This window comes from Notamacropus eugenii, chromosome 1, assembly GCF_028372415.1.
Source record: "Notamacropus eugenii isolate mMacEug1 chromosome 1, mMacEug1.pri_v2, whole genome shotgun sequence".
In the NCBI taxonomy this organism is placed as follows: domain Eukaryota; kingdom Metazoa; phylum Chordata; class Mammalia; order Diprotodontia; family Macropodidae; genus Notamacropus; species Notamacropus eugenii.
In genome coordinates, this window is record NC_092872.1 from 47,054,753 (window position 1) to 47,069,884 (window position 15,132).

Here is a 15,132-nt window from a genome sequence, read left to right on the forward strand (position 1 = left end):
ACCAGATATTATGGACAGCAGTATAACATTTTCAAGTTTTACTGGCTCGCCAAAGTCTTGAATCCATATATACAGGAAATGTTGGTATTTTGACTTTTTTAGCAAGCACAAATATCTGGAAACCAAATAAATATCACAAATATTTGTATGACATATAATGTTTGTGTGTGTGTGTGTGTGTGCATGTGCGTGTGCGTGTGCGTGTGTATGGTGAGGCAGCATGTTGCAGCAGATAGAAAGCTGGACTGGAAGGTACCCAGAACTGGGTTCCATTCCTGCTTTTGATATATGCTGTCTGTATGACTCTAGGTAGGTCAGTGGACCACTCAGAAGTAAAGGCAACTTTCTAAGTCTCTCAGCTGTAGACACATTGTTGATCCAAATTGGTAGAGTAATCATAGGTTCTGTCCCTATGCTATCATGATTAATCAGATTCATCTAAAATCATTATTTAATGTGCAGTAGGGTTTTTTTTTGTCAATATGTATTTTCTCAGATTATAGATGTTATTAGTATAACTGCTATCATGTGGAGGTAAATGACTTTTTTTTTTTTTTTGGCATGAAAACTGAGTTGTATTGAAAAGGTTGGGAAGCCATTTATCAGGAACTTAGCCAGTAATGATGAAAAGCCAATGCAGACTGTGATTGGTAGCAGGTATGGCTAGGGGTTTTCCAAAGTAACACTGAAGAAAAAAGGGTGAGAGGAGAATGGGTGGAGCAGGCCAGGCGCAACATGTGCTACCAGGCTCGGGCTGAGGAGGGGTTTGGAGACGTTGAGAGTTTTTCTTCTCTGCTGCTAAGATTGGATGTTGCATGTTGCTGTTGATCCAGATCCATCATTTCTGCTGATGCCTGTGTTGCAGACAATGTGGTTGGTGCTCTTGCAGACTCCTGGACAGATCTCTTATATAAAGAAAGGGGGGATGTTCTGGCAGGCTGTGAAGATGCCTATGAGCCTCCCAGTGATGGGCAAGACCTACTCCCCCACCTGCTTCGTTTCCTGTAATTTAGAGTTGTTCTGAGGCTATGGCACTCTGGATCAGAAGACTCTGGACTCTCAGAAACCCAGTCATTTGAATGCCACAGTGAGGATGAGATAAGAAGAACTTTGACCTTGGGAGGTGGTTATGTTTTCTGTGGTTTACGTTACCTGTACCTAATGCTTAAAAAAAATTGTTTTCCTATCTAATCTAAGTAAAATGTTTGCTTTTCTATAATATGATATCTAAATATTTTAAGGATGTATATAAGACAAGGAAGTTTCAGGGGGGAGGGTTAGGCTAATATACAGATTCCTGAATCTAGGCCCTGAGTAGAATCTCAGGGAGTAACTGGTAAAAAAAAAAAAAAAAAGGGAGAGCTTACGCACAGACCCTTAAAGAACTGATTACATGTATGTGATAGCTTTGTCTGGGATCAATTTTAATTTTTTAGATTTGATCGTTGGGTTAGACCGAAGTTGCAGAGACCATATATCTATATCATCTATATCAGTATCAACATCTGCATCTGTATGTATCTGTCGGTTTCTCTTCTCTGGGAAGTAACTGATTGTTAGAAGTTGCATTTGGATTTTTTTCTCACTGAAATCCTTCCTGACCAGGTGAGTTGTTGTTGCACCATACGTCTTCCTCCCACAGGTGTGTAAAGAATCAATGTGGTGTGTAGTGATACTTGGTGTGTACTGTACCATTGGTGAATAACATGTCACTACAGCATGCTGTAGCCTCATAACTGCTGATATCGAACATTGCTGTATTGGTGCAGTACATTCTGATGGAGATCAGACTAAGAATGTCTACTGTGCTTGAGGTCACGGAATTATAGAATTTCAGAACTGGAAGGGACTCCAGTGGACATGCAGTGCAATCCTTCTCTACCCTGAATGAATCTCCACTATAGCTTCCCCCTTCCAATGGACAAAAATCCACTCACCACTTACTGAAGTGACCCATTGCCCTTTGGGTAATGTTGATTAATTGTTAGAAAGTTTTCCCTTTCACCAAACCTAAATCTGCCTCTCCCACTTCCACCTTCTTTCTCCTGGATCTGCCGTCTGGAGTAAAAAAAACCAAGTCTGATCCCTCCTCCATATGATAGACTATGATATCCTTTCTGAGATTTCCCTTCTTCAGCCCCTTCAACAGATGACAGATCCAGGGCCCTTCACTAACAGATTTGATCTGCTTCAGATGTTCTCCATTTTAATAAATTTCCTTCCTAAGAGGTTACCCCCAGAACAAAATACAAAGTTTCAGTTATGGTGTGACCAAGGCAGAACACAGATGAACCATCACCTCCTTATTTCTGGGAGCTGTGACTTTCCATGTAGTACAAGAACATCAGCGTTTTTCTCTCACCTTCCACTATTTCATACTGAGCTTGTAGTGTACCAAAACCTCCAGATCTTTTTCAGATGATTTGCTGTTCAACTGTGCTTTCTCCATCTTGTGCTTTTGAAGTTGATTTTTTAAACTCAAGTTTAAGACATTTATCCCCGTGAATTTCATCTGTTTACATTCAGTCCAAAGCTCTAGCTTTGTCAAGATAAATTCTTGTTGGATCCTGATTATCATCCAGGATGTTATAGCTGTCCTTCCCAGCAGCTGTCATCTGCAAATTTGATAAACATATCATCTATACCTCTAAGTAACTGATAAGATGATAAGAAGCCCACGACCAAGCACTGATCTTTGGGCACTCCATTGGCAACCTTCTGACACATTGATATTCGAATCCTTAATGACTACTATTTGAGTCCAGTTAACAAATCCTAAATCCACCTAATTTTATCACTACGTAGACCCTGTCTCTCTGTCTTTAACTTAAGAATGGCATGGGATAATTTACCGAATGCTTTGCTAAAATATAAATAAGTTATATTTACGAAATCTCCTGATTTTGACAGTGACATCAAAAAAAAAGGAAATAAAGTTCATCTGGCATGACCTATTCTTTAAGAAGCCACTCTTTGTGGCATTTTGTGATTGCTATTTCCTTTTTAGAATGTTTACTAATCTACTCTTTAGTTATTTGTTCTAAAATTTTCTCCAGAATTAAATGTCAAATTTTCCCTAAGCTATAATTCACAAATTGTTTTCTTTACTTTTTTGAATATTGGGATATTTTCTGTTTTGCAATATTGTGTTAATTCTTTTGTTCCCTATGATCTTAAAAATATTTTTAATTTATATTTTTATTTTTTTTTATCACTTTCATTTCTGAATATATCCTCCCTCCCCTACTCAGTAAGCCTTCTTTTTAACAAAGAATAAAAAAGAAACAGAAAAAAATAAGTACAGCAGAACTAAACATACATCAGTTAAGACTGACAGCATATGCAGTATTCCACACCCATAGTCTCCCACTTCTGCAAACAAAGGAGAGAAGAGAATTTTCTTTTTTAAAAAAAATTAATTTCTTATCTATTTTTAGCATTTAAAAAAAAATTAGTTTCAGATTTTCTCCCTCTCTTCTACCCCTCCACCACCAACTGAAAGACAGTGTAATATCAATTATACATGTGAAATCATGCAAAAACATTTCCAAGTTAGTCATACCACAAACAATGCATAACAAATAAAGGAAGCAAAAAATCACACTTCACTTTGCACTCAGTTCATCTCTCCAGAGGTGGATAGCATTTTTTGATCATGAAGAGAAGTGAATTTTCTCATTTATTATCTGGGGCCAAGTTTGGTCATTATAATTACATAAGTTTCAATGTCATGTGGTTATTTTTCTTTCCACTTACACTGTTGTCATCAGCATGTTGTCCAGACGCTGCATCCTTCACTTTGCCTCAGTTCGTGCTTCTCAGAATTCTTCACATTCATTGCTTTTTTTGTTGTTTTGCTTCCTTTTTTATTCTGAACTTAAGAAATAAAATAAGCATTTTGATAACAAAGTGGAATAGAAAAAAGGGGATTGTACCTGAAACTGCAGATCTGTTATGGACAACTTGCTATTCCTTTCAAATACACAATTATCATGCAACTTTTCCCCTTCTCCCCAGCCCCCACCTATTCCCTAGACATACCCTACTCCCACTAAATTTCCCACAGAGAACTTCCTCCATATTGAAGACTGATAGAAAGGGAAGCTAAGGACCTCCAGAAGGTCATGTGAGGTCATGTGATACTGGGGGCCCATAAACGTAGCGCTCTGGACCACACCTTTGGATCCTAGACCATCCCTCAAAGAAGAGAGGTAGGATCTGGAAAGGACCTGTAAGGACTGAGAGTTGAACATTTTTAAGAACATCAAGACATCTTTCTTCTGGAATCTGGGAGTCAGGTTGGGTGTGGCACAGAGCGCTCCCTCAAGTAGAGCCAAATGGATCCCTAGCTCACCCTGTGATGAGGTTTGTCCCTTGAGGTGCCACCTCGAACTTGAATGGCAAATGCTAGAGGATGCTAGTATAACTGTAAAGTCATCAGAGTGAGAACATCAGGTGTGTGAAATATAGGAAATGGACAATTCTCTTTCCCTCCTTTCCCTTGCACTCAGTCTCCCATTTGCTGTTCCTTCCCAACCTCCTAGTCTCCTCACCTATGGTGAATAAGCCTCTTTCCAAGCACATATAACCCCTGCCTTCTGTACATAAAAGCAATTTTACCTTCATAGCTTGTAAATGTGGATACTTGTCAGTGTTACTGCATGACAGACCGAAGACAAATGGCTAACTCAGTTTCTGTTCCAGTCCTTAGGGCCAGAAAGGATTTTAGAGACTGCCATGTCCATCCCTCTCATTTCATAGATGAATTAACTGCAGCCTGAAGGAGAGGGATTTACCTGAGCTTCCATAGCCAGCTCCCTGTCAGACCCTAGGTCTCCTAATCTGTAGGTTAGGTACTGTTACTTAGGAGAAGACACAGTACCTGAAATATTCAAAGAGTGAGAGAATCAAGAAGGGTGGGTGGCATCTAAACTGGCCTTTGAGGAAGAGAAGGATTTCAACCATCTGAGGTGGGGAAGGATCACGTCAAATAAGGAGATATGGGAAGAAGGGTCAGGGAGCAACTTGGGTGTCTACTTGGGTGGAGTACAGAATATGTAAGTCATGTCAAGTCAGTAAGTATTTATTAAGCATGTATGTGTGCCTGGCATGGTACTAAGTTCTAGAAATACAAATACAAACAGAAAGAAAAAAGTGGCATGACAGGGTGAGGTAGAGAGATGAAGACACTCAGTACTGGGGAAATAGTTGAGAAAGTCCAGAGAGTTAGGAGTGAAGCCTGGAGAGGAATGAAGAGATGGTTGATATGGGCATCTTCTTTAAAATATGTATGTAAGGGAGACTAATATGAAATGGGCCTGGAAGCATAAGCTGGCCTATGAAAGCAGAGGGCCTTGTATGCCAGGATCAGAAAGTTGTGGGCCTTTTTTTTGTTTTTGAAAATTCTTATTTATTGATTTATTTTCCTTTATTTATTTTTAGTTTTCAACATTCATTTCCACAAGATTTTGACTTCCAAATTTTCTCCCCATCTCTTCCCTCCCCCACCCCAAAACACCATATATTCTTATTACTCCTTCCCCCAATCTGCCCTCCTTTCCCTTATTCCCATTTTCTCTTTTCTTGTAGGGCAAGATAGATTTCTATACCCCATTACCTGTATTTCTTATTTCCCAGTTGCATGCAAAAACAATTCTCAACATTCTTTCCTTGAACTTTCAGTTGCAACTTCTCTCTCTTCCTCCTACCCCACCCATTCCCACTGAGAAGGTATGTGTGTTTGTCCTTTGTTGCCGAGGAAGACCATGCCATCAGAGAAATGATGACATGACTTGCACTTGACTTTGTTTTGAGTGAGGGAGGGCTGTACAAGTCACCAGCTGCACTTCTCCTCCAGAGCCATCTGAATCCAGTGGCCTGATTTCATCAGCGTAACTGGAGATGACCCAGGATGAGGTAATTGGGGCTAAGTGACTTGCCCAAGGTCACACAGCTAGTGAGTGTCAAGTGTCTGAGGTGACATTTGAGCTCAGGTCCTCCTGACTCCTGCACTGGTTCTCTATCCAGTGCACCACCTAGTTGCCCCAGTTGAGGAGCAGAAGCATGCCAATATGGAGTCTCAGCCACACAGTGGTTAGGAAGAGAGGACTACAGGACTGGAGAATAGGAAAAAGCCCTTATAAAGTTTTCCATATAAATATGATGAATACAGAGAAGCATGGGAAGACTTGCATGAATCAATGCAAAGTGTGGAATATAGAAATCAGTTAGGTTCACAATGACTACAAAAATGTAAATGTAAAATAACAAAACAGCTGAAACTGAATGCTGTGAAATGATGGTGACCAACCTTGGCTCCAACAGGGAAAGGTGAAAATCAACATTTTTTTATAGTATCTACTAAGTGCTAGACACTGTGTTAAGCACTTTTTACAAATATTGTCTTATTTGAGAAGCGCATTTAGGGAGAAGGCAAGCAATTCAATATAGGCTATATGTGTAGTTTTGGTAAAGACTTCCATAACAGTCATGTTGTGAAAGACTAACTATATTTCCCTTCATCACATCCTGCCCCCTGTTTATTCTATTCTTTCTATAGACCCTGTCCCTCCCCTAAAATGATTACTTCTTATTACTCCCTCCTCCCATTTGCCCTCCCATCATGCCCCCCATCCCACTTATCCCCTTCTCCCCTACGTTCCTGTAGCGTAAGATAGATTTTCATACCAAATTGAATGTGCATGTTATTCCCTTCTTAAGCCAAATGTGATGAGAGCAAGATTCACTTTTTCCCTGTCACCTCCCCATTCCCCCCCTCCATTGAAAAAGTTTTTTCTTGCCTATTTTATGAGAAATAATTTGCCCCATTCTATTTTTCCCTTTCTACTCCCAATATATTCCTCTCTCACACCTTAATATTATTTTTTTATATGTCACTCCTTCCTATTGAACTTACTCTGTGCCCTGTGTGTGTGTGTGTGTGTGTGTGTAGGTGATTTTTGGTTTTAATCCTAGTTCCTTTGACTTATGGAATATCATATTCCATGCCATTCGATCCCTTAATGTAGAAGATGCTAGATCTTGTGTTATCCTGATTGTATTTCCACAATATTCAAATTGTTTCTTTCTAGCTGCTTGCAGTATTTTCTCCTTGACCTGGGAACTCTGGAATTTGGCTACAATATTCTTAGGAGTTTCTCTTTTCGGATCTTTTTCAGGAGGTGATCAGTGGATTCTTTCAATATTTATTTTGCCCTCTGGTTCTAAAATATCAGGGCAGTTTTCCTTGATAATTTCATGAAAGATGATGTGTAGGCTCTTTTTTTGATCATGGCTTTCAGGTAGTCCCATAATTTTTAAATTGTCTCTCCAAGATCTATTTTTTCAGGTCAGTTGTTTTTCCAATGAGATATTTCACATTTTCTTCTATTTTTTCATTCTTTTGGTTTTGTTTTATAATTTCTTGGTTTCTCATAAAGTCATTAGCTTCCATCTGCTCCATTCTAATTTTTAAAAGATTATTTTCTTCAGTGATCTTTTGAACCTTCTTTTCCATTTGGCCAATTCTGTTTCTAAAGCATTTTTCTTCTCATTGGCTTTTTGGACCTCTTTTGCCAATTGATTTAGCCTATTTTTAAAGTTGTTATTTTCTTCAGCATTTTTTTGGTCTCTTTAGCAAACTACTAACTCACTTTTCATGAATTTCTTGCATTGCTCTCATTTCTTGTCCCAATTTTTCTTCCACCTCTCTTACTTGATTTTCAAAATCCTTTTTGAGCTCTTCCATGGCCTGAGACCATTGCATATTTATTTTGGAGATTTTGGATGCAGAAGCCTTGACTTCCGCTAATGTTATGCTTTGTTCTTCCTCATCTGAAAAGATGGAAGAAAATACCTGTTCTTCAAGAAAGTAACCTTTTATAGTCTTATTTTTTCCCCTTTTTGGGGCATTTTCCCAGTTACTTGACTTTTGAGTCCTTTGTCAAAAGTAGGGTATACTCTGGGGATCTATAAGTTCTCAGTTCCTCCAAGGTGGGACAATCAAGGGAGAGAAGTTTACTCCTCTCCTGGCCTGCACTCTGGTCTGGGAGCTACCAAAGCTTTTCTGCCCAGGATCTGTAAGTAGAATTCCCTTTCCAGCTCCATCATGCCAGCACTCTACCTCACCCCAGGGGCCACGCAGGGCTGAGACCAAGATCATCAGATCAATCCCCCCAAGGTCTTTAGACTAAGAGTTCCAAAAATGGATGCTGCTGCTGCCTCCGCCTGGGGCCTGGGCAAGGGGAGGACCCTATTCCCTTCTCACCCAGGTGAAAAAGTCCTCTTACTGACCTTTGAAGATGTCTTTGGTGTTTGTGGATTGAGCAATCTGGGAACCACAGCTGCTGTGGGGGATTCCACCCCCAGGCCTGCTCCTATCCTGTTCCTGCCAGTGCCATATTGTCAAGGCTGGGATGGGCTCTGTGGGCTATGCTCTGCCCCATGCCTGGTGTGATAGACCTTTCTTGTTGGCCTTGCATGCTGCCTTGGACTGGAAATATCTTTCTCTACGTCGTTGTGTGACTTCTGCTGCTCTGGAATTTGTTTAATGTAATTTTTTACAAGTATTTTATGGGCTGTATGGGAAGAGCTAGAGCTAGAGCTCCTCCACCATCTTGGCTCCCCATGGCTTCTTCTTTTTTTTTTTTTTTTAGCATCATGAAAAAAATCTTAATAAAAAAAGACCCAGCCTAGGGAACTAAGTAGAGAGACTCCCAACTGTAGTCATCATGGTATAATGTAAAGGAACCCCAGACCAGGATCCAGGAGACCTCACTTGTCACTACTGCTAACTCAGTGGAATCTGCACAAATCACATCCCTTCTCCAGGCCTCAGTTGTCAGCTCTGTAAAAGAAAAAGATTGGACCTGATTGTCTCTATTGTCTTTTATAAGTCTAATGTTCTGAAATTCTGTGAAATCCCTTACCTTAGTCTTCTAAGTCAGACAAAGAGGTACACTGAGACAATACTGTGTACCTATTGTTGATAACTAATATTTAAGATCTATCACATTGGAGGAAAATCACTTTACTGAACTCTAAATAGTAGGTTGGGTGCTATGTGATTGTTGAGTTATTTTGGTATAAAAGGGAAAGCATGGAGGCCAGAAGGGGAACTCTGCCATCCCTTAAATTCAGGGAGTGACAGCAGGCCACATGAGTGGAGAACATACTCTTGACTGGTCAATAGGACTCTAGGTATTTCATTCCCGCTACCCTCTAATGCAGAAACCACATTGGAGTTATTTTTATCAGTATTCATCAGCATTTATTGAGCACCTACTATGGGCAGGATCCGGTATTATCCCTCTGGGGGATATAGGGATATAATGGTTCCTGTCCTTGGTTCACCATCCCACTAGGGAGATTGCACATGAGTATGGAAAAACATAGTTACTGATACAAGACCCATATATAAGTGCAAAAAGAAAAAAGAAAAGAAAAAGAAAAAGTGAGGCACTATGGAAGAGTGGAAAGAGCTCCAGACTGAGAGCCATGAGACCTGGTTTCAAATGCCATCTCTGCCTCTTACCAATTGTTTGACCCTGGCTAAATCACTTAAGTTTTTTGAGCCTCACTTTCCTTCTCTGTTAAACAGGGCTAATAATATCTTTACTATCTACCTCACAGGGATTTTCTAAAGCAAGCAAAATGTCTGTTGTCATTAGGATGAGAACTTTGGAGAAGCCATCTCCTCACTCTGGGACTCAATTTCCTACATAGAAAACTGGCATTCAGGGCTCTCATTTTGCATTATTCCCCCAGTGCCCCAAACTCTACGACTCTGTTCCCCAAACATACTGCCTGGTTTCCTGCCTCTGAGGGACAAAGCCCTGTGAGCCTTTGCCCACAATGCCTAAAATGTCCTCTCTTCACCTGTTTATCTGTGGAATTCTGACCCCACCTTTGAAGCCCAATTCAAATGTCACCAGCCTTCACTCATTTCCCCTCTGTCAGTCAGAAACAGTGTCTCTCCCCCTAGGCACTTATGTGTTATTGTATATTATTCAGTTCAATAAACATTTGTTTATATATATGCTCAAGGTATTAGTGATACAGAGGCAAAAATGAAACAATTCCTCTCCTCAAGGGGCTTAAATTCTATTGTATCAACAACAGGCATACAAATACAAATATTAGTCCAGTTTAGCTGGAATTTTGTGGGCTTGAAGAAGAGAAGGGAAAGGAAACAAATGTTAATAGAAGTGCCTACTTTGTGCCAGGCCCTGTGCTAAGTGCTTGACAAAGAGTTTATCTCACTGGATTCTCACAATCATCTTGGGAGGCAGCTGCTAGTACTATACCCATCCAACAGCTGAAGAAACTGAAGCAAATCTCAAATAAGGGCTTACCCAGGGCCACATGGCTGCTAAGTGAGTGAGGCCAGATTCAAAGCTAAAAAATGAAAAATAAAGCTGGAATAGGGTGTTCTAGACAGGCTGAAGTCAGATTATGGGAGACCCTTCAGCTCAGAATGAGGAGTATGTGTTTTATCCTACAGGGATAAAAGCTGATGAAGGTTTCTGAGCAGAAGAGTTACCATGGTAGACCTTACCTTAATAACTCAAATACTTCTCTTGTGTGACTCTCATCTGAATTCTCTCCAAAGCTTACCACAAGGAGACTACCCAATATGCTGGAAGCCTTCCTTCCCTTTAGCCCTTAAGAGAAGGTCAGATCTGAAAAAGATTATTTCCTGCACTGTGTGTGGGATTCACTGGAGGGGAGAAATTTGGAGGCAGGGAAGGCAATTAGAAAGATAGTATAATGGTAAAGGCAAAAGGTCACAAGGGCCTAAACTAGGGTGGTTCCTGTGTAAATGGAAAGATGGGAACAGATTGAGACATGTGGAGGTATACTCAGTAAGATCTGGCAATAGCTTGATTATGGGAAGTTGAAGAAATGGGAAGAGTCAGGGATTATTCAGAGGTTGAGAACCAGGATGACTGGTTTCCTTGACAGAAATATGGAAGTTAGGAGACAGGGCATTCTTCTTTTTTCTTAATTTATTTTAAACTTAAATACTTAAAAGTTAAATACACAATAAGAAAAGAAACATCATAAACTTAAATACAAAATAAGAAAAGAAAAAAAAGGACTGCCATGTGGCCATGTGCACAGCAGAATGTAAGAGAGGATTCAAAATAGACAGCAATAAATTTCCAGTTTAAGAAAGCCTATGTAGTAAATACTACACATTATATTTTGAGCTGTCCATCTTTTCTTTGCTACTTTATAAGTTTTCTTTTGTTCTCCACTGTGCACTTTTTACTTTTCTTTTTTTTCTCCCTTCCCTCCCTCCTCTCCCAAGAAGGCTACAATTAAGTGCTGATATATTTGTATATATTTTTGTATGTGTGTGTGTGTATATACATACATATATATACACATATATACATATACTTACATACACATACATATACTTAGATAGCTATAATCATATTCATATATGGATATATAGATTCATATACATCTACGTAAAAACCATACTATACTTGCTTGTCCTGTTTCTCTGAGGTTGGATGTCTTCCTTCATAGGTCCAAGTCTTTCCCTATATTCATTGTTTCCTATACCACAGCAATATTCCAACCTTTTACTGTCTTGTCATTTTAAACAGTTTAAAACAATCTTGATTAATATGGCTGAGAGGAAAGGAATTCTTAGGGGGAAAGAGAATGAGTTCTGTTATGGACCATTTGGGGTGCTAACAGAATAGCCAAGTGGTTTTAGATAGCTATTACTTCTCATTTTAAGTAAAGTTTCCATCTATTTTTACACTTTTTAGTGTAAAAACCGGAATAGGTGTTGTACTTTGTCAATAGCCTTTTCTGTAACTGTTGAACAATAATCATATGATTTTTATTGTTTTGTTATTAACTTGGTCATTTATGCTTATAGTTTTCCTAATGTTGAACCACTGTTGCATTCCTGGTATAAGTTCAGCTTTGTCAGAGTGTATGATATTTGCTGCTATCTCCTTGCTTGTGTTTTAACATTTTTGCAGGGAAATTTGTCTATAATTTTCTTTCTGTTTTGACTTTTCCTTGTTTAGATGTCAGGACCATATTTGTGTCAAGAGGGAATTTGGCAGAACTCCTTTATTTATTTTTTCGGTTTATGTAGCATTAGAATCAATTGCTCTTTAAATGTTGAGTAGTATTCACTTATAAATCCTTCTCTTCCTAGAGGACATCCAGATGGAAATGTTCAGCAGGAGACATTGGTGATGGAGGGTGGGGGAAATGACTGGAGCTCAGGAAAGATATTAGGACTGGATGTGTAGATCTGGGAGATGTTTGCATAGAGATGATGCTGATGAGATCACCAAGGGAGGGACAGTAGAGAGAAGAGAAGAGGGTTCAAGACAGCCTTGGAGGGGGGATCCTTATGTTTTGGTGTGAGGAAGCAGGAAATAGAAGATGAAGCAACCAATGGGATAGAAAAGAAATGGTCAGACTGGTAAAGGAAAATGAGAAGGAAGCAGTCAGCTAGGGTCATCCAGATGGATGTCTTTAGGCCTCAGATTTCTCTTCTATAAAAGGAAGGGTTGGATTAAATGACTCCTGAAGTTTCATTACCTATGGGTAGGAGGTTGGTGGGAGGTGTAGCCAGATTTAAATAAAGGACCCTGCCCTCCCAGAGTTCATATTCTAGGAATAATAAATACTAAGATGGGTGGACACATTTATGAGATCACCAGGGAAAAGTCAATATTGACAATACATGCAGAGTACAATAGGATGTAAAAGAGAGAGGGAGAGGGCCATAGCCCTTTCCTGTTTAGATTAGATCAAGAAGGCTTAAGGAAGAAATGGGGGTGGGGGGGGAACTAGGAGGGACATGAAAGGAAGAAGGAACCAATGAAGGAAGAAATGTATGTGGTGTGAATGGAAGAGAAGCAAGGTATGATGAGAGAAGATTCCAGGTAGGAGAGGATGACAATGGGACCAGTGGGTTGATGATCTAGAGGAGCAAGGGGAGCACAGCAGCATGAGATGTCCAGGTCATTCTTGAGAACATAAAAACAGAATGAATAGATTGTCAGGCCTGATTCCCAAATGCTGTTGTCTCTTCCTTCCCACCACTGTCCCTCTTTCTGACCCTCATTACACTTTACCTCAACTATTACAAGAGTTTCCTATTTGGTCCTGCCTCCAGTCTCTCCAGTTCACTGGACACAGATGACTCTTACTGGTACATAGTTTTGAGCTTGTTAGGCCCTGTTATTCACATTCAGTAACTTCCCCTTTCTTTTTTAAAAATGTTGATACTTAAAAAAAAAATCCATTGATGTCATTTCCCAATATCCACCCCTTCTCCCTATCCACTCCTACTAGAACCTTCATTAGTAACGGACTCCTTTTTTAAACTACAGGAAAAAGTACAAACTTCTCAGCTTGGCATTCAAGGTCTTCCATGATATCAAACCTGCATTATAATGACCTTTCCTCCCCTCTATTCTCTACGGTATCCTCTGTGTCCTGATTAAATTGCTCTTCTCACTCTCCTCTGAATAGACCACAATTATTTCTGACTCTAAACCTTTGTTTACTCCATTTCTTTTGTCTAGAATATTTTCCTTGTTTTTACCCATGCAATTCCTATCCCTGTATTTTTAAAAAATAATTATAAACTTAATATTGATCATCAATCATTCAACCAACCAATGCCTACTCTTTCTGAGCCCCTGTGCTACATACATGTCACATATTCTGTGATCCAGCCACAGTGGCCTACCAGGTGTTGTTCACTGGAGCCTCATCACCCATCTCTGTGACATGACATGGCCTTCCAGACCCTCCATCTCACCTGTTGAAGGACTTTAAGGGCTACTGGGCCTTGCCATGTGTTTTCATGTTGAACCCTTGGGCTCCTGGGCCTTTCCATCTGTTGAGGTGAGGGAACCATATGTTGAAGTTTGAGGTGCTTGGGACCCCATAATACCAACACCGTGGGTCCTGGGGAAATGAATTCCACCCAAGCCTTCTTTCAGCCAAAGAATAACAAAGTTTATTAATGATCCACCATGTTGGGTTGACTCTTAAGAAGCCTCACCATTTCTGACATTTGTTTTGACAAGCAGGCTAGATAGAATCTGAGCTAGATTGAATCTAAGCTAGATAGAATCTGAGCACCTTCATGGAGAGAAGAAGCATCTTATTCACAGAAAGACTGTGGGAGGGATCTAAGGGTGGTCTAGTAGTCCGGAGTGATGGGAGGAGGGGTTTAGGGAGGGTCTTGAGGAGGAGTCCAAGGAAGATCTTAATGGCACTGGCCTGACTACAGGTCAGAATCAAGAGTGGGACTCTGAGGTGATCAAGGGTGGGAAACTGCTAGAGGCAATCCAGAGATAACAGACAAAGGAAGATCAGGCTAGGTTAAGGTATAAAAAGTTAGATTCAGTGGGAAGATTCAAGGAGAGTTCAAGGAGGTTCCCAGAGTCTGTATCCCATCACATCCACATTGTAGCTGAGTTCTTATTTATCATACTCTCCAATTAGAATGTGTGAGCTCCCTGAGAGAAGAGATTGTCTTTTTTTTTGGGGGGGGGGGGGTGTAATCTAAGCATAGCAGAGTGCTTGACACATAGTAAGCACCTGCTAAGTACTTTTTCCTTCCTTCCTTCCTTCCTTCCTTCCTTCCTTCCTTCCTTCCTTCCTTCCTTCCTTCCTTCCTTCCTTCACTATGCACTGGCTATCCTCCATGCATTCTATCTCCATACCTCTATATCTATACCTACTTGGTAGCTACTTGGTGATTGATAGAATGCTGGACCTGGAATCAGGAAGATTCATCTTTCTGAATTCAAATCTGGCCTGAGATACTTGCTCTGTGACCCTCACAAAGTCACTTGACCCTGTTTGCCTCAGTTTCCTCATCTGTAAAAGGAGCTGGAGAAGGAAGTGGCAAACCACTTCAGTGTCTTGGAAAAGAAAACCCCAAATGGAGTCATGAAGAGAAGGATATGACTGAAATGACTGAACAACAACAAAATCTACTTTGGCATCTGTTTAGTATTCTATCACCTCTGCAAGGGCATACATTTATTTCCTAAGGGCAAGAATTCACCTAGATTAGATTCTGTTTGTTAGGTCTTCTAGTTGGGTGGGGTCCCACCCAAAATCAAAGAG

General features: G+C 40.1%; 1 protein-coding gene across 6 annotated transcripts in view; it reads right to left on the reverse strand.

Moving 5' to 3' along the window:
* Nucleotides 1-15,132, reverse strand: part of ZG16 (zymogen granule protein 16) — a 55,420-nt gene that overhangs the window by 19,805 nt on the left and 20,483 nt on the right. Inside the window, exons 2-3 of one of the 6 annotated variants that reach the window (XM_072599315.1) lie at nucleotides 4,621-4,777; nucleotides 3,757-3,876 (exon numbers count right to left, since the gene is read on the reverse strand). In XM_072599315.1, the coding sequence (XP_072455416.1) occupies nucleotides 3,757-3,791 (35 nt within the window). In that variant the 5' untranslated portion in view covers nucleotides 3,792-3,876; nucleotides 4,621-4,777. Of the gene's footprint in view, nucleotides 1-3,619; nucleotides 3,877-4,620; nucleotides 4,778-15,132 lie in introns of those variants that run through there. The other 5 variants (XM_072599323.1, XR_011964901.1, XR_011964895.1 and 2 more) reach the window with 5 other exon arrangements.